At 46.1% G+C, this 18,303-nt stretch overlaps 1 protein-coding gene across 3 annotated transcripts in view; it reads left to right on the forward strand.

The window, feature by feature from the left end:
• The window catches only part of ELAVL1 (ELAV like RNA binding protein 1), a 31,391-nt gene extending 13,693 nt beyond the window's left edge, over positions 1 to 17,698 (forward strand). Inside the window, exons 2-6 of one of the 3 annotated variants that reach the window (XM_048495987.1) lie at positions 5,547 to 5,736; positions 7,384 to 7,487; positions 9,791 to 9,944; positions 11,036 to 11,261; positions 16,657 to 17,698. In XM_048495987.1, the coding sequence (XP_048351944.1) occupies positions 5,565 to 5,736; positions 7,384 to 7,487; positions 9,791 to 9,944; positions 11,036 to 11,261; positions 16,657 to 16,981 (981 nt within the window). In that variant the 5' untranslated portion in view covers positions 5,547 to 5,564 and the 3' untranslated portion in view covers positions 16,982 to 17,698. Of the gene's footprint in view, positions 1 to 5,546; positions 5,737 to 7,383; positions 7,488 to 9,790; positions 9,945 to 11,035; positions 11,262 to 11,750; positions 14,631 to 16,656 lie in introns of those variants that run through there. The other 2 variants (XM_048495989.1, XM_048495988.1) reach the window with 2 other exon arrangements.
• The last annotated feature ends 605 nt before the right edge of the window (positions 17,699 to 18,303 follow it).

Genomic DNA, 18,303 nt, shown 5'->3' on the forward strand with positions numbered 1-18,303 from the left:
TGCCAAATTGACACACAATCCAAAAACCTAATCTCCAGTTATGCCTTCCAAGGCAAAACGCTGTTTGGAGACGAACTGGACCTTGTAGTAGTTGAAACCAAGGACAAAAAGAAGGCATTACCTAAATTCCTTCGCACTGATAAAACTCAATCTTGGCCTAGAACATCTTTTTGTTCTCAGAGAGTCTTGCAACGTACCCCTAGAGATGGCAGGAGCACCTCATGGACTCCGAGAGATGGACAGAATTCTTCCTGGGTTTCCCGGGGATTTGATTCCTTTCGTCGCAGAGGTAGCTTCCAACCCAAATTTGACAAGCACAACAGAACAGGCACAACTTCCAAGTCCTGACTCGTTGCAGATAGGGAGTCGCTTCCTCCTCTTCCAAGAGATATGGAGAGACAACCACGTAGACACATGAACAACAGAGGCTGTCTCCCAGGGGTATGCCATAGAGTTCCTTTCCCTTCCACCTCACACTTCCTTCCTTCCCCTCTAAGCACCAGAAAGGACAAAGCCTTGTGAACTCTGAAAGCCATAGACCATCTTCTGACAATCGGTGCCATAGAAGCTGTCCCCAAGGGGAGATCTTCTGCAGACATTATTCTCATTTCTTTACAGTACCCCAAAAATCGGGGGACTGGAGGGCCATCCTAAATCTTTGGAGAGTCAACAAATTTGTCAGACACCGCAGATTCAAAATGGAGTCTCCCAGGACAATATCAGAGGCTCTCAGGACTGGAGACTTCATGACATCTCTAGATCTCTCTGAGGTGTATCTGCACGTTCCAATCAGACCATCACACAGGAAATTCCTCAGATTTGCGCTAAACGACAATCCCATCGGAAGATCCCCTGCATTTCAATTCAGAGCTCTCCCCTTTGGCCTGGCCTCTGCACCGAGAGTTTTTTCCAAGATTATGTTGGCTCCCATCACCCTACTTCGTCAGCAGGGGGTACACATTCACCCCTACCTAGACAACCTCCTAATCCGTTCCCATTCCAGGACCTGAATCTAGTCATGCGAACCCTGCAATCTCACGGATTCCTGATCAACGTCAAAAAGAGTTCCCTGATACCAACACAACGATTTACTCACCTCGGAGCCATCATAGACTCCAACGCAAATGCCCTTTTCCTCCTGGCGGAGAAAATATCCAAAATTCAGAAGATGATAGGATCTCTTCTACTGTCCACATCCTCTCTTCTCTTTCTGGTGAAACTCCTGGGGATGCTCATAGCAACTATCGACCTCACCCAGTGGGGGAGATTCCACGCACGTCCCCTTCAACAATTTTTCCGTCCGTACCAACAGGACATCATCCTAAAAAGAGACAGGAGATTCCAGATTCCACAATCCCTAAAGTCCCATCTTCGTTGGTGGATGTGCAACAGGAACCTCACGCAGGGCAGACAGTATCTGCATCCATCCCAGCTACAGATTTTCACAGACGCAAGTCTTCAAGGCTGGGGGGCCAGTCTCGGAAACCAATACAGCCAGGGCAAATGGACAGATGACCAGTCCAGACTTCCTATCAATGTACTAGAAGTCAAAGCAATACTGTTAGCCCTTTGATTCTTCCAGAAATCTGTTGCCAATCGGCACGTCCTAATCTGCACCGACAATATAGCAGCCAAGGCTCATAAAAACAACCAAGGAGGATCAAGATCCTCACGACTGCACAGAGAAGTTTCCAAGATCATCTCCTGGGCAGAAAACAATCTCTAGAGCCTAAGGGCAGAACATATACAGGGAACCCTGAACTTACAAGCCGACTGGCTGAGTCAGCAGACAATCTCTCCGGCCGAATGGTCACTCAACATCAATGTGTTCCGGAACATCACGCAACGGTTCGGTCTCCCATCAATTGATCTTTTCGCAATGGCCCAAAAGACACAGTTACCACTGTTCATGTCCAGGTACTTTCATCCGGAAGCCCTTGCAGTAGATGCCCTGGTGAGTCCTTGGCCTCCAGGTCTTCTGTACGCCTTTCCTCCCATTCCTCTTATACCTAAACTGCTTCGGAAAATCATACAAACCAAAGCTCAGGTCATACTAGTAGCTCCCAATTGGCCGAGGAGACCATGGTTTTCTGCAATACACGAACTGTCCATTTGCCCTCCACTCCAAATACCAGTTTTACTGAACCTGCTTCATCAAGGTCCTCTCTTGCATCCAGACCCAGGATGGTTCCATCTAACCGCCTGGCGGTTGAGCGGCGTAATCTGACGGCCAAAGGTTACTCTGCAGCTGTAACGGATACTCTTCTAGCTTCCAGACGTCCTGCTACTCTATGTATCTATAACTACACATGGAAAACCTTTGTCGGATGGTCTACCGGCAGGCAGATGGATCCAGAGAAACCATCTCTAGCATCAGTGCTGGAATTCTTGCAAGAGGGGTTCCAATCACGCCTCCGATGTAATACCCTAAGACGACAGGTTGCCGCTTTATCCACAGTCTGGCATAAATTTCAAGGTCTCTCAGCTTCGCAACACCCAGATGTCATTAGGTTTCTGAGAGGCGTGCAAAAATCACAACCTCCAACCTGTCATCGGTTCTCCTCGTGGAAGTTACACACGGTTCTTACAGCTCTAACAAAATCGCCATTCGAACCCGTGCAAACCATACACTTACGTTGTCTCAGGATGAAAGTTTTATTCTTGGTAGCCATTACGTCTGCTAGAAGGGTATCAGAACTAAGAGCCCTCTCCATAGACCCTAACCTGTGTGTCTTCCATGATGATAAAGTGGTCCTCCGTACAGATCCCACTTTTAAAATCAAGGCTTCATCCAATTTTAATTTACAAGAAGACATCACACTTCCATCCTTCTGTCCTTGACCCAACCATCCAAAAGAGCGTTTATGGCACAATCTAGATGTCAGATGGGCTCTCAAAGCCTTTATTATTTGTACCGAATCGATCAGACAGACACAAACTCTCTTCATTAACACTGCAGCACCTAAATGAGGCATGGCCATGTCGGCGGCTTCCATAAGCGCAACTATTAAATCCTGTATCGTGGAAGCGCACAAAGCCACGAACGTCCCAGTTCCAACAGGCATCACAGCTCACTCCACTAGGTCAGCAGCCACCAATGCAATGTTTAGGCATAGCGCCGCAGTAAAACAAATATGCAAGGCGGCTATTTGGTCGACCCTCTCATTCGTTAAGCACTGCAAACTTAACTCATGGGGGGCAGCTGACACAGTGTTTGGACGTAGGGTTCTGGAACACATTATAGATGCCTAACGACAGCCCACCCTATTGGGGACTTCTTTGGGAGGCCCCACCAAGATGCCCTGAGCCTGCAAGAGAACGGTCCATTGGTTCACTTACTGTGAAGGGGCCTTCTCTTGTAGGCGATGGGGCATCTTGGCCCTCCCAGTGCGTCGTTAGCGTCTATCATGTTTTTTTCAAATTTACTCAAATATCTAGTCCTATGCCTAGGAGAGGTTAGTTATCTAGAAACTTTCTGTGCTATACTAGTTCTGTATGTTCAGGTTCACTAGTTAACAGTTCACGTTACATTCATGTTGTTCTTTCATTCTTTCTGTTTTTGGAGGTGGTGTTCTTTTTCCTCTGTGCCTTTCTTTCTTGTTTGGGCTGCTCTGTCAGTCGAATACTGGCAAAGATGGATGCCAAGCCTGGACAGGAATTGACAAAATTCTTGTTCCTGCCTCCCTGAAATGGGGTGGAGAATGAAGGCCCCTTCACGGTAAGTAAACCAATGGACTGTTCTACTTAGGTTCTACTTAGTGAACCAATGGACTATTCCATTCTGGTTTTAAAGCATGCAGCATGGTGGTGGGTAACCTCCAAAAGAGGCATTCACAAGTGCCCGTGGTGTCACATAAATTGAACTGGGTTTTTCAAAATTGTGATGGCCTTTCTTGTGTTGTAGTCGTCCTGGGGGAAAGCTATTGTAGTTCCGAGCAATAGATAAAAATTGGTCAGATTTTTAAAAAATAAAATACTTTTTGAGGAGAAATCTATCTAAAGGTAGTTTTCTTTTTAAGATAAACTGTAGTCCAAAGGATTAGCTTTTAATTATGTAGCATGAGACTGTATATTCATGCAATATTTAATTTTTTCATTAAACGATTTCCATTCATCCATTCACAAATGCTAGAGGTTTCTGTAAGATTATTTTGGGCAGTTTTTCTATCTATAAAATATCATCACGGGTGCTTGGTTTTCCAGTTCTCAGAACTGTGAATTTGTGTGTGCAGAGGTACCCCGCAAATTCATTGTGTCATGTGGTGAGAGGACTTTGATTCTCACCCAAGAAAAGTAAATGGATATAAAAAATAAAGTTCTTGTTTCCATTTGTAGTGCAGGTGGGGGGTTTGCGCACTCACGAGTTATGGCTTTTTTGCCAGCCTTTTAATTTTTTAACAGAATGCTTTGCATAGGGTTTAGACGCATGATTCAGAAGGCCGAGATGTCTTCCATCAGTCACCTCCTTGCGATAATCCAGGATGTGTGTCTACCAGCCACTTTACACTGACACATACGTCAATTTGCTTTAAATATGGTGAATGGAATTTCTCTCTGGCCTTTTCCGCACGGGCGATATACAGCGGCCCAGGGACGGCAAAAACGCCGTCCTTAGGCGGCTGTTCGCACAGGAGGCACTGCTGGCTGCCTGAAAGCAGCATGAAGCGCTTTTAACCTTGCAAAACAAGTGAGGTTTTTGCAAAGGAGCGTCTTCCCAGCGGCGCGGTGTAAACCGCACCGCTGGGAAGACTGCTTCCCCCCGTCGCCTCCACTCACCGTCATGTCCAGCGTCGCCCTGGAGGGCTGCAGGGACCCGCCACACTGCCCTCCGACCCCTGGAGGGGGCTGACCGGGGGGAGTGGGGGCCGCTCGCTCGCTCGCACGCTAGCGTGCGAACGGTCCCAGAGCCTCCATTTATGCCGTATGCGGAAAGGGCCTCTGTGTGACATGTGTTCACTTTCCCGCCTTGTGGGAAAGTGAAGTGTGCTTAATTTTATGAAGTTGGGATCTTGATTTTGATACTTTAAGAAGACAGAATGACTCAGGACTACTTTTGAGTGTAACATGCACAATAGTCACAATAGTTCTGTGGGTCTTGGACATTTTAATTCCATATTTAAGTCTTTTACATAATGGATGTTGTGAGCAGTGTTTGGGTGAAATCAGTAATGGTCGTGACCAACCTTTCAGTTGCAGGGCAATTTTTTTGTCATGTGAGTTGCTTACGCAATTGGAAAAATGTGTAGTGGCTACACTCATTGCAACCAAGACTGTAGGGAAAAGAACCTGTTTACAGAAGGAACGCACAAATGAATTCATGTTTTGTGTTCTGTGTTCATGCTTTTGTCTACCAGACTTTATTTCTGTCATTCAGCTCTGATGTGTGTAGTTCATTGTTCAGCCAATCTGTTGTACCTCAGCAGGCACGTAATTGGGAACTGTTTGTCCTTTAAAAAACATTTCGGCTTATCTGGTTCAACTGTATTTTATTTGGTAAAATAAAAATCCCAGAATTTACAGGGGCGTGTTCCTTTGTCTCCCAACAGGCTTCTTTTCTAAATAAAATGTCTAATGGTTATGAAGATCACATGGCTGAAGACTGCAGGGACGATATCGGGAGGACAAACTTAATCGTTAACTACCTCCCTCAGAACATGACCCAGGATGAGTTACGGAGCCTGTTCAGCAGCATTGGAGAAGTTGAATCTGCAAAGCTGATACGAGACAAAGTTGCAGGTAAGTTGTGGATCGTGTGTGCGTGTGTGTGTTTAAACAAATCTGAGGATAATGTGGCATTGCAAGAGACTTGACTACATTTTTTAAAAATGTCACCACTTCTACCTCGGAGGTTGGTGGAGTCTCCTCCTTCGCAGGTTTTCAAACAGAGGCTGGATGGCCATCTGTTGGATGGGCTTTTATTGTGTGTTCCTGTATGGCCGGGGGTGGACTTGATGGCCCTTGGGGGTCTCTTCCAGCTCTGTGATTCTAAATGACAGGTTGCAGTGGAAGAATTAATGTTCTCTGTGTTGGTTGGATCCTGTGGATCTGTTTGAGTAGTAGTGACACTTTCTCGTGCTAGGAGCCTTCCCTTAAAGCCAGAGCTTCTTCCTCTGGAGCAGGGGTGGCCAACCTATGGCACTCCAGATGTTCATGGACTGCACTTCCCATCAGCCCCGATTGGCCATGCTGGCAGGGGCTGTTGGGAACATCTGGAGCGCCATAGGTTGGCCACCCCTGCTCCAGAGGAAAGTACTACTAGTGGTGGCAGGAATCTTTGGGATGCAGCCAGTTGGCCACATCTTGGATGCAGGGGTTAACATAGCCAAGTTTTAATGTGGCAGTAGAAATATTTTAAGATTTATTTTTTTTTACTGAGGTTAGGGCACGAGGCTTGCCTCCTTTTAAAGTTCAGCCCTGTGTTTGAGAGGCCTTTGATTTGTCAGAAGTTTCTTGTGGACTATTACCTGCTTCTGCGTCCGAGGCAAGCTTTGTTATCCTACAGAAATAGAACAGCCTCCTTGGATTACCAAAACTAGTCCAGTATTCTTTTTTCAGTCTCCTCCTCTGGGAAAACCGTATGTAGGGTTTGAAGGGTTTCCCTTGCAGCTGGTTTCCAGCAGTTGGAGAGAATTGCCTCTGAGCATGAAGGTGAGATTTAACTATTGGGGCTAACAGCCATTAATAGAACTCTTGCTTGAATTTGCTCACTTCTCTCCCCCCGTCCTTTAAAGCCACCTAAGCTATTGGCTGTTTTCTGCTAGCAATTTCCATAAATTCATCATTGGTAATGTGCAAAGGACTTGTGAAAATTCTGAAACGACTGCTCCTCCATTTGCTAAATAGCAGCCAGCTTTTGAATATCACGTATCACTTCTCTTGAAATTCTGTCTTTCTGGTTTGAGACACTTTATCGTTGCTAGGGCTAGTTGGGGAGGATCCTAATCCAGTTACTGTGCTGCACTGGCTGTCTCCTTGGCCAGCTGTCCTTTGGCCAGGCTTGAGGCCTTTGCCAGAATTTCTTAGCTGTTGGAGAGGGGTGTGTGTCTTGGCTGTAAAACTGAAGCTGGTCTTGTGCTGCATGTGACACGGTGAGTCAGAGTTCTCTGACTTTGCTCAGCCCCCAGCTTGCAGGGATGTTGCTGGCATGGTTTGGGGCAGCAGTGCAAAAATTCAGCCCCACCCCACCATTCCACATTTTAAGCTGGCTTCCTAGTGGGCCTCTCCAAGAGTTCTAAATAACCAGACAATCTGGCCACTCTGTAGGAGTTGTATGCCTTATAAACAACAGAGGTTTGTGCAGATTCCAGGCTTCTAAAACACTTGTGAGCAGGTTTGGCACCCAAAGAACTGTGCACCTCTCATATGTCTTTTCCCCCCTTACAGGACACAGCTTGGGCTATGGCTTTGTGAACTACGTGACAGCAAAGGATGCAGAGAGAGCAATAAACACGCTGAACGGCCTGAGGCTGCAGTCCAAGACCATCAAGGTAAGAGCGCGGGGCTGTGGCTCGGCTGGCCAATACCAGCAGGAGTCGTCAGCCTCCGAGCGTTTCTGGGTGTCCTGCCTCCCTGAAGCTTTCTAGACCTCTTTGTTTCTTGACAGCTGGATGGCAAGTATAACGGAAGATCGTTAGCTTCTGCTATAGGAAGGATCCCTGGTAGCTGGTTTCAGGAACCCTCCTATTAATAAATTTGTTTTTTTCGCTGCCACCAATCTATACTATAGCCCAGGGGTAGGGAACCTTTAACACTCAAAGAGCCATTTGGACCCGTTTTCCATGGGAAAAGAAAACACTTGGAGCCGCAAATAATTTTTGACATTTAAAATAAAGATAACACGGTATATATTGGGTTTTTTAACCTTTTACTCCGCTCATTCTGAGAAGCGCATGGATGCATCCGCCCTGCTGTTTGCAGGGCAAGGATAGACAGGAGACAGGGCCAGTGGCTTGGCCTTGCCGGCCACCGGGAAAGCACCCACCCCGCTCCAATGGGGCAGGCGAGAGGGGAAGCCCGTGGCACAGCCCAGCCGGCCGCGGTCAGTTGGTGCACCCACCGTGCTGCCTGCAGGGCGGGCAAGGATGGAACCAGCGGCTTGGCTCATGGAGCCGCAGTGCAAGGGCAGAAGAGCCGCATGCGGCTCTCGAGCCGCAGGTTCCCTACCCCTGCTATAGCCCATACACTGATTTAATGGACACCACAGTTTCTGGGAACACACACAGACAAAAAAAAAAAATAGACCGGAACGGTTGTAACTTCAACAAACTGGAAAAAGTTTATTACTGGCTTAGATGTATTATTATTATTATTATTATTATTATTATTATTATTATTATTATTATTATTATTATTATTATTATTATTATTATTATTATCATCGTCATCATCATCATCATCATCATCATTATTATTATTATTATTATTATTATCATCGTCATCATCATCATCATCATCATCATTATTATTATTATTATTTATTCAATTTCTATACCGGCCGATCCCCAAAGGGCTCCGGGCGGTGAACAACATAATATATAAACAATAAAAAGGAGCAAATCCAGTAAAATACAAACATAGGCTCCGTCAATAAAACATCTTAAAATACATAAAAACAGCGGCTAACAATTAGCAAATTAAACAAGAGGCGTCCAGGCTCAATTTAAAAACCCACCCCAAGAAGGGGGGGACGGCAGGCCCCTCAATATGAGGAGCTCTGTTGTACCAGTGCCAAAGCAGGAGCAGTGGGGCTTCTCAGGTAACCTGAGAGGATTTTCAAGCTTGTTGGTTTCAGATCTTAATGGTTGCAGAGATGTTGTTGGCACTTCAGTTTCAAAACATTCACAAACACTCGCAGGTGTCACTTAGGAAAGATTTTATGTCAGGAAAAGGTTTGAATTCAGAGTATCACACTCCCTCTTCTGACAGACGCTAGTCCACTGTACCTAACCGCACTAAACAACACACCCCAGTCTGTGCCCTGTGGGATTCTGGCACACAAGCCTCCCTCTCCCACCTTCCAAACTGGCCACACTGCCACTGGACTGGGCCTCCCAAGACTGGTGCTGTACTTGTTAGGACAGACTTTAGCCTGGACAGAGTTTTCCGTCAAACACCTGAGTGGCGGGTCACCCTCCACCAAACTCAGGGCTTCCTGATGTCTCTGATAAGCTTCCTCAGCTTACAGAGTGTACTGTCTGACTCCTGCCAGACCAACAGCCGTGACAGATCTCTGCTTGATCTGCTCACTCTGCCAAAACGTACCAGAAGGCACGAAAGCCAAAAGAAAAGAACCCTCAGCACTCTGGCTGACTCTATTTATATTCTTGCCATTTTTCTCTAGCCAATCAGGGCTGGCCAGGGCTTAACCCCTTCAGGGCAGACTCTCACCCTGGAAACTGAATGCTTTATAGGGCATTCGTCACAGCAAGCCTCCTTACAACCTCTCCCCGTGCTCTCTCCACCCCAGTTCATGCCGTTGCAGCTTCATAGCTTTTTTTTTTTAACCCCCTTGCAAAGAGCCTGTCTTTCTGCTGCCAGGTGCCAAAGGTTATAGGTATGTGGCTGGAGTGTGGATTCCACAAAGGGGTCTCATCCAGGCCCAGATCTAGACGCGTATTTGCTCAGTTTTAGTGGGGCTTAGCTCTCCAGTCATGCCATGGCCCAGTTGGGTTTGCGATATAAACAGAGCTGGGGAAGGCCGAACCACCTAGGAAGGAAGACTGTGTGTGCCAGGCCACTTGGGAATTGGTGTGCCTACGTGACGGGCTCCTCTGCTTTTCTCCTTTTCCAGGTGTCCTATGCCCGTCCAAGCTCCGAGGTTATCAAAGATGCAAACTTGTACATCAGTGGGCTGCCGAGGACAATGACGCAGAAAGACGTAGAAGACATGTTTTCACGGTTTGGCCGCATTATCAACTCGCGCGTGCTGGTTGACCAGACCACAGGTGTGCAGGGCGGTGCTGCTGCTGGAGGTTGGGTGGCTTTCTACTGGCTCCCGCTTACACAAGAACAGCCACCCAGGGTGCAAACCAGAATGTTCTTCTCTGCCCCCAGGGTGGCGGCATGACGGGGGAAAGGAGGTGTGGCTGCGCTGGGGTGGGGTGGGCGAGGAAGCCTCCGGCCCCTGGAATTCTAGCATGCAGAAAAGCTTGTGGGATTTGTCCCTTTTGTCCCTGCTGATCCTCAAACAAAAAAAAGGGGGGTGGGGAGTAATTGAAATGACTTGTGGAACACACACAGTTGCCTTCAGTCCACAAGAGAGGAGCTGTGACAGTATGAGGTGTGGTGCCCTTTAAGTCAGTGTGCATAGTTTTCGGACTCTGGCATAAGACTGACAACTGAAAGGAGTTCTTAGTTAGCCCCATAAACTCGAAAAGAAATCCCCTTGGTCCGCTTCAGAAGTGTCTGACAAGCATCAGCAACTGATGAAACAGATGTGCATTATCCTCCACCCCACCCCGTTCTACCCCCGGTTAGCGAAGAGATGGCGATCAGCCCAAGAGCAGCCTCCTGGATGAGCAAGGAGTTAAATGTGGATCCAGGTGTAGCAGACATGCATAGATTGAGGAAGGAACTTCCTCAGTGGCTTTGGGGAGGGGACCTTTCTAGGAAGCCACTAAAGCATCTGCTGTGATTTCAAGGCAAGCAATAAGGTTTTAGGACTCCTAGAAAGGAACCTCGCTGTGGTGGGAGCCCCAGCCTGAGATTTATAGGTCTGGACCAACAAGCATCATACTGGTTGCTTTCTTGCTCTTCCATGAGCACAAAATGAGATCAGGGGACAACCAGGGCCCCCGAAACTTCTTGGGCACTAGGAACCTTGTACCCCCAGTCCCTCTTCTCTTGGCCCTGTGCACTGAACTTTTGACTGCTGAAATCCTCGGATCTAGACAGTACCTCTGACAAGTTAGATTATGTTTGCCTCTTCTCCTTGGGGTCATGTATAAAGTGCCTTTCTGCAGCCTAGTCAAGAGAACATGTTTGAGGCGAGGTGGGAAGTGGGAAAATGGCTTATTCCCTCTTTCTTCTTTTCAAGGTCTTTCCCGTGGGGTTGCCTTTATCCGGTTTGACAAGCGGTCTGAGGCGGAAGAGGCCATTACAAATTTCAACGGCCACAAGCCTCCCGGTTCCTCCGAGCCGATCACCGTGAAGTTTGCCGCCAACCCGAATCAGAACAAAAATGTGGCGTTGCTCTCGCAGCTGTACCACTCACCAGCAAGGCGGTTCGGGGGGCCAGTCCACCACCAGGCTCAGAGATTCAGGTAGGTTAGGAAGGAGAAAAATGGTCAGAGCTCTGTGCTGTGTGTGTGTCTCTTTCTCTTCCTCTCTCACCTCTTTTTTGTTTTTAAATCATTACCATCCATCATCAGACATCCCCCGATTTAAAAAAAAAAAGCCCCTTCCAGAGGTTAGATAAAAGGGAGAGAAGAAAGCAAAAATTAAGTAAGCGTTCTGCTTGTCCAGGTAGACGAATTAACATTCTGTGAGCCTCTTACATTCCCAGTCATTCAGGGAATCAAGACCGCTTTCCTTTGGTTGATTTCCCGTCATTGTCTCCCCTCATTCAGCCTAACCATGTGTGTGAATTGAACAATGATTAGGGTCTTCCATCCCCTCTAAAGCCAAGCATCGGTCACAGGTGCCATCCTTGTTAAATATCCCCACAACCTCACGCTAGGGTTCGATGTAAGTTTTGTATCCAGTGATTTCCGGTCTTCCTTTAACCACTTTTTCCCCATGTTTCTCGACAGCTCACGTGGAAACCATCACCTCGGCCCCAATTGCACCTCCAACATCTTCCATTAGATTTCTTTCTTTTTTTTTTAAGTGCATTTTTTGTGTCATTCTAGAGGTGCCGTCTATAACTAACTTTTGAGATTTTTTTTTCTTTCCAACTTAATTGCGTTTGAGTTACTATTATCACCCGAATGAAAATGTATTCCCCCAACTTCGTCAGTGATCATTGTTGATGCCCATTTCTATTCTGTTCCGTTATCTTTTCTCTCCTTTCCCCCACCCTCTCTTGCTAACCTCTCCCCTAGTAGAGGATAAAAAGTCCTTCAGACCACCTTCCCCCTCCCCCCCCAATTTAATAAAGGTTGAAACATTTGTCTGTGTGATGCTTCATAACACAGGGTAGATTCTGCAGGTCTGTTCAACTGGTGGTGGTACTTCCTAAGCCTCTTGCAGGAGAGAGGACTCTTGTCACTAGCGGAGCGGATCCGTGGATTCCAGCTCATAGTCCATCCAACCACAATGTCATCTTAAGATTGCTGGTGGAATGGGTGTCTGGCTCTCATTCTGAGTGATGCTGAGTAGCGTGATGCTAGGGTGATTAAGACAACCACCTTTGATGTAAAAGTAATTTGTGTTTATTTTTAAAACTGCTTTTCATATAAAAACTGCGCAGAAAGCAGCTTGCAGAAATACAAATGTTCAAATTGTAACGCCGCATCTCCCCCCCAAAGAGGCAAATGGCACAGAGGCAGCAGTTAAAAAGGTTTTAAAAGGTTATTTTAGCGCTTTTTCTATTTATTGTAAGTGGTTTTAAACCCGCCTTTCTTGTAAAGGACTCTTACACCGAACAAGAGACCAGTGTAAGCCAAAGCAATTCTGGTCCAAGATCTAAAAGTCCAGCCAGTTAAAAAAAAACTCCCCGTTTGCTGCCAACATCCATGATTTTAAGTTCCCTGGAGCGCAAATAACAGAATTGCCGCTGCAGCTCTAAGCACCCTGAATACGGTTTACAAACTGGAATTGCGACTTTTGCTCTAATCAGCTGTTTCTCTTTTCTCTCTTCCCCCGCCTTGTTCCTGCCCCATTTTTGTTTAACACGTGGCCTGAAGAAGACTTCTGTGAAAGCTTGCTCATTACTTCATGATGCCTTCGTAGGTCCAGCTAAATGGCCCTACCGTTGCCCACTGTCCTCCATGTTGACTATTTTAAAAAAAAGCAGCTAAGGAAGAAAATGCCCTCCTGCCCTCCATTATGCATTTTGCCGATTCTCCTTTAGGAGCATCGTAACCTTTTTCAGTTCACTGCTTTGAATGAGGCTTTAGTGGCCCTTCTGTGTATCATCACCCATTCGTGGGCTCCCTCTGTGGCAGGTCATGAGGTTAGAGGACGTGGAATCCCATTGCAAAACCATCTTGAGGATTAATTTGTTTCTCCAGTTGAGCCTTGCTGATTCCTCACGCAAGCCAACCCCGTATACCCAACCCTCCCCTCCCTTGTGGAGTGCTCAGTAACAGCAGGCGTGCGAACACAGGGAGCTGCCCATTGGTCTGCGTAGCCTGTCATGGTCTATTTTCACGTGGCATCCTTATCTTATAGTTGGAGGTGCTTGGGGATTGAACCGGCAAACCTATTTCTGCCAAGTATGTGCTGGGCCACTGTCCTGGCCCTTGGAGGCAAAGCTGCCTCCATCACTAATCATGAGGAATCCTGGGCAGTCTTCAGAGTTAGAAGTTCCTTTGGAATTAGAGTTTTCCCGATAACATAGTTTGAAAACCACAGCTTTACCCAATTGAAAACCATCACCCAAAACCGATTCAAAATAGTACTGCTTTATCTGCAGCTGATGTTCCTACACTAATCAATAAATAGTAAAACTACAGCAGTGTTTGTGCATTCTCTCTGAGTTTGTTGCCAGAATGACTGCAGTCTAATAATAATCATCCTGATAAAGCAATTATTAGGTAGCTCTTTTCTAGTCTAGCAGAATCTCTCAAGTCCCACCGTGTCTTTCCAGTTAGTCCGCAGTCTGCCAGTAACTAGTGAACTTGGGGTTGACTAAAGTATTAATAACCAGACTGTAAATAATCTAATCATTTGGCAGCCACTTAATTAGCAGTTTGTTTTTGATACGGCCACTTTGTTAATCTGTAGCAGCTTGGGGTCAATGTTCAAGAGGTTTACTCAGCAGTTCTTGCTTAGGAGCAACTAGAACAGTACCAAAAAAAGTTGTGGTATAGCAAGCCTTCCCCAGAAGTTCCAATTGTACTTCACTGTTTATCACATGTGGGCAGCTGCTGGTTTAGATATAAGGCACGGTATTCTAGGAGGACTTCAGGCCAATTGGTTTCCTCTCCACCTTTGAATTTTTGTATTGGCAGCAGGGGAGGGAGTGCAGGCCACGGTTTGCTGGTCCGGATGAACTGCCGCCATTTCTGGCTTGCTGCAGAAGTAGTTCTCTAAATGTAGCTGGGCAGAAATGGGGATGCAGCCCCCCCCCCCCCCGCCCCTCACTTTTCCACACAGTGGCAAGCCATGGTTTGCTGTGCCATTTGAACCACTCCTTTTGAGAAACCAAATTCACTGTGTCCACATCTGAAAATCTGAACCCTGTCTTTGCGAGGTAGCCTCCTTCTGACTTTTCTCTGGTTTTGGGCTTCTTATTTCATTGGCTTTTTGTTTTGTTTTGTTCTTCCTTCCCTCCTCCCTTCCAAGTCCTTGCTCATTTTCACAAAATGCTTGTTGTAAAATCCCTTTTAATAGTTACTTCTTCAGTGGAAATCCTTGCATGTTTTTTTTTATTTTTCATTCTTCAGAAGTGTAGAGTCAGATGGGTATTTCTCAGAATTCTTGTCCTAGAATTCTTGTTACATGTTAAATAAATACATGTTCTTCTATCTGCCTGTACTCAGCCTCTTCCGTGTAGATGATTTTCCCCACTGTGTTATATTGCTGAAAGTATTTTGGCCAGGGTACAAGACCCCGTAACCCCGTTGAATTCAGTGGGTTGGGGTTGAAGTTAAATGGCTCGGCTCAGCTGGCCCTCCAAACCATCACCCAGAGAATTGTGAACGAGCCACCGATCTTGCTTCCCTTTCCTGCCTGTTGGTTTGCTGCAACATCTGAATGAGCAAGTTGCAATTAGCACTCCCCCACCAAACTTGAATTGGCAACTGGTTTGAAGTCTCTCGTTTGGAGGCCAACTTCTTCCTTATTCAGACAGCGCAACAAACTATGATCGGCTCTAAATAGGAAACGGAAAGAAAGACTGTAACGCAGGAGGTGAAGAGAGGGTACAGCTCCAGTGGTTTGTCCATGGTTCCCCAAACAAGGGTCTTGGAGGGTCATTTGAACTGTGAAAGTTGATTTGGTCATAAGACGAATTCGGGGGCCTCCTTGTGCAACACTTGCTTAAACAAATCGGGGTGTGCTGTGAGAACGCTTTATAGCAACGTCCTGACAAGCTGAGGAATCACCAGGCAGAGATTGATTAGCCTTTCAGCCTTTGTCCCTTCTGGTTCCATTTGGTAGAGATATTATTTCATCCTTCTAAAGGACTAGCCTTAGTTCACCTGCGGTTTTTTTAATCACGCGAATTGTCCTCTTGCCTGCTCCTTGCAGAAGATCTGCCGCATCTTACCAAATGTAGCAGTAACATCCAAGCACAAACATTTGTCATGCTAACACGCGTAGGAGAACAGGCCGGGTCTGGAAGGCCGAACCCAGTGGGACACTTTACTAGAAATTGACAGAACAGGACAGTGGACGTTGCTAGGGAAGAATGCCTACATTTGTTGAGATACCTTTCCTGGGGACGCTTTGAACCAAGAGTCCACACAGCCCTGAAAGCAGGCTTAGGTTACAGAATCTGGGAAGGAGCCCAAAAGCCATCTAAAGCGCTCCCCAAAGTTAGGGCAATCAAGGAGGCAGGTCCTCATGGTTCAGAAAGGAGTGGAGCGTGAAGATGGGTTAGAATTGGAACTTCCCCAATTGTGCTGCTGTGTGCCTCGTTCAAGTAGTGAGGCAGTCTGCTGGCAACTTCTGCTACGTGCACAAGAGATTGGCATGGGTAGGAACAGCCAGTGCCCAGTGCTCTTGCTCTCTTCACCGGGCGTTGTGGAGGAGCAGTTCTTGGTAGACACTGCCCGCCTGGCCAAGTCCCAAAGGGCCATTGGGTGGGTTTGGACAGCAGGACTGCAGAGAGACTTAAAGACAAATGTGTTCCTGGCGTCACAACCTTTTGTGGGCTTGAACCTGCTTTGCCAGGTGCGTGAACTGTTGACCCTAAGTCATTGCCTGAAAGATCCACCTGCAGAAGAGCGGGAGAAAGCCTAAGTAGTGGGGCTTTGTGGCTGTGCAGGGTGAGAGGCTGAGCTTAAAGACGGGCAAGATGTGAACAGAGGCAGAGCCACCCTCAAGAGGAGTCATAGGAGAAATATTCTTATAGCTTTGCTATGCTAATTTGGTCAGGACTGTAGGCTCCGTTTGACTAGAAAGATCTCTCCTGCACTATAGCTGCTGTTGTAAATGAAGGAAGTCTCTTGTACACATCAGAACTTGTCTAGAAACATTGCATGCTGGAACTCTTCCATTGGCTTTTGGCTCCACTTTTTAAATTCTCTCCCCCCTTCTCTACCTATATATGCACACGCTTCTGTCCTGACTGAGGTCAACTCTTCACGCATCTTACAAAGGTTCAACCCACAAAAGCTGTTCCTGCAGGTGCCCTCAGGACCCCCTGATGTTTTGATGGTCTATTCAGTTTACCAGAGGTGCCTTGTTAGCACCCTCGTTTCCCCAAACGGGTGTTCCCTCTTCAGTGTCCCTTAATCTGATTCCGTGTCACATTTGCTTGATTGAACTGACTCTTTTTTGTTTTGTTGTTTTGTTTACATGAACTATTGTGTGCTTTTTATTTGCTAGGTTCTCTCCTATGGGTGTAGATCACATGAGTGGGCTTTCTGGTGTAAATGTCCCAGGAAACTCCTCTTCGGGCTGGTGTATCTTCATCTACAACCTCGGCCAAGATGCCGATGAGGGAATCCTCTGGCAGATGTTTGGCCCCTTTGGTGCGGTGACTAACGTCAAAGTCATCCGCGACTTCAACACCAACAAGTGTAAAGGCTTTGGCTTTGTGACAATGACAAACTATGAAGAAGCTGCCATGGCCATAGCGAGTCTTAACGGCTACCGCTTGGGGGACAAAATCTTGCAGGTTTCCTTCAAAACCAACAAGTCCCACAAATAACTTCGCTCGTGGCTTCTTCTCTCTTTTTTTTGTATGGAATAGATTAATTGAGTGACAGAAAAGTTTGAAACTTTTTTTTTTGTTTAGCATACAACTCATTTTTGCGCCAATTTTCACAACAGTTGTGTGTCTTTAGTCTAAACGAGAAGCAGAAAAGGGTTTTTATATTCTGGGATGCCACCGACATGTTCAAATGTTTGTTTTTTGAAAAGTCTTGCAATGTTCTGTTCCAGGTCTCCCTTAAAGTAGCGTTCCTTTCGCAATCTGCTGTTAAGCTCCGAAATCTAAACAGGTGGCACCAGCTGCACCTGTGGGACAGTGGTGAAACAGAAGCCAAGATGCTTTCCCTTAAGAGACCAGTTCCGCTGAAAGGAGTCTACCAGGCCCAGACTGGCCAGAGCGCCCCCCCCCCCCAATCCAGTAAGATCATAATCGGTGGTAGCAACTAGTCTTACAGGATAGCAGTAGAAGTTTCACCAAACCCTACCAAGCTTTAGTACAGCTAGGCCCAGTGAAGCTTCGCAACGGAAGCAAACTTTGCTTTTGGTCACCTAACTCCCAAATTATAATTAATTTTGTAGAAATACTGTCTGAATACAAATGTGCCAGGGTTTCTAAATGTCATTGACCAAGTTGGTTGATCGATGGACAAAACATCAGACAGGAAAACTTAATTTTTCTGTCTCTCTTCCCTTCCCCCCCCCCCCCCCACCAAAATACAATGTAAAAGCCCAATTCCAATAACCATGGACCAAAGAGTTTCAAAGAGGCTCTGGAGTTATAACAGAGCGAAGAAAATGATGAAACTCCAAACCAGGGATGAACTTCCTCAGAGTTCTTATCTCCAAATAGTACCTCCTGGTGCGTTGCTTTCTGATACCAGAAACGTGGCAAGATTAACTTCCTTTCAAATATAATTTTTCGTCTGAATTCTCAACTTCAGGTTTCTTTTTAAAAAACCTTGTTATGAACATTTGAGCATTGTAACCTTTTTGCATCCCTTCTAAGAAGTGCTAGATTTTTTTTTGTTTGTATTTTAATAGGAGGATTGTTCTTCACCTGTTGAATGTTCTGCAGACAAGTACAGTAAAACATGCAACTTAGAGATTTAACAAAAGATGAAATTTTGATTTTTTTTGGTAGACTTAAGATTTTAATTAACCCCCAAAGTTTTCTGCAGACTGCCTTGAAACTTTGAGTTCTGTTTTCTGTTTAATTTTCTTTTGCTTTTTTGTGTTTTCATTTGTTTTTACTTTTGCATTTAAAAGCCAATTAAATTTGATTTGGTTTTGCTCAAATTTTGTTTTGGTTTGTTATTTTAA

This window comes from Sphaerodactylus townsendi, linkage group LG05 (assembly GCF_021028975.2).
Source record: "Sphaerodactylus townsendi isolate TG3544 linkage group LG05, MPM_Stown_v2.3, whole genome shotgun sequence".
Taxonomy (NCBI): Eukaryota; Metazoa; Chordata; class Lepidosauria; order Squamata; family Sphaerodactylidae; genus Sphaerodactylus; species Sphaerodactylus townsendi.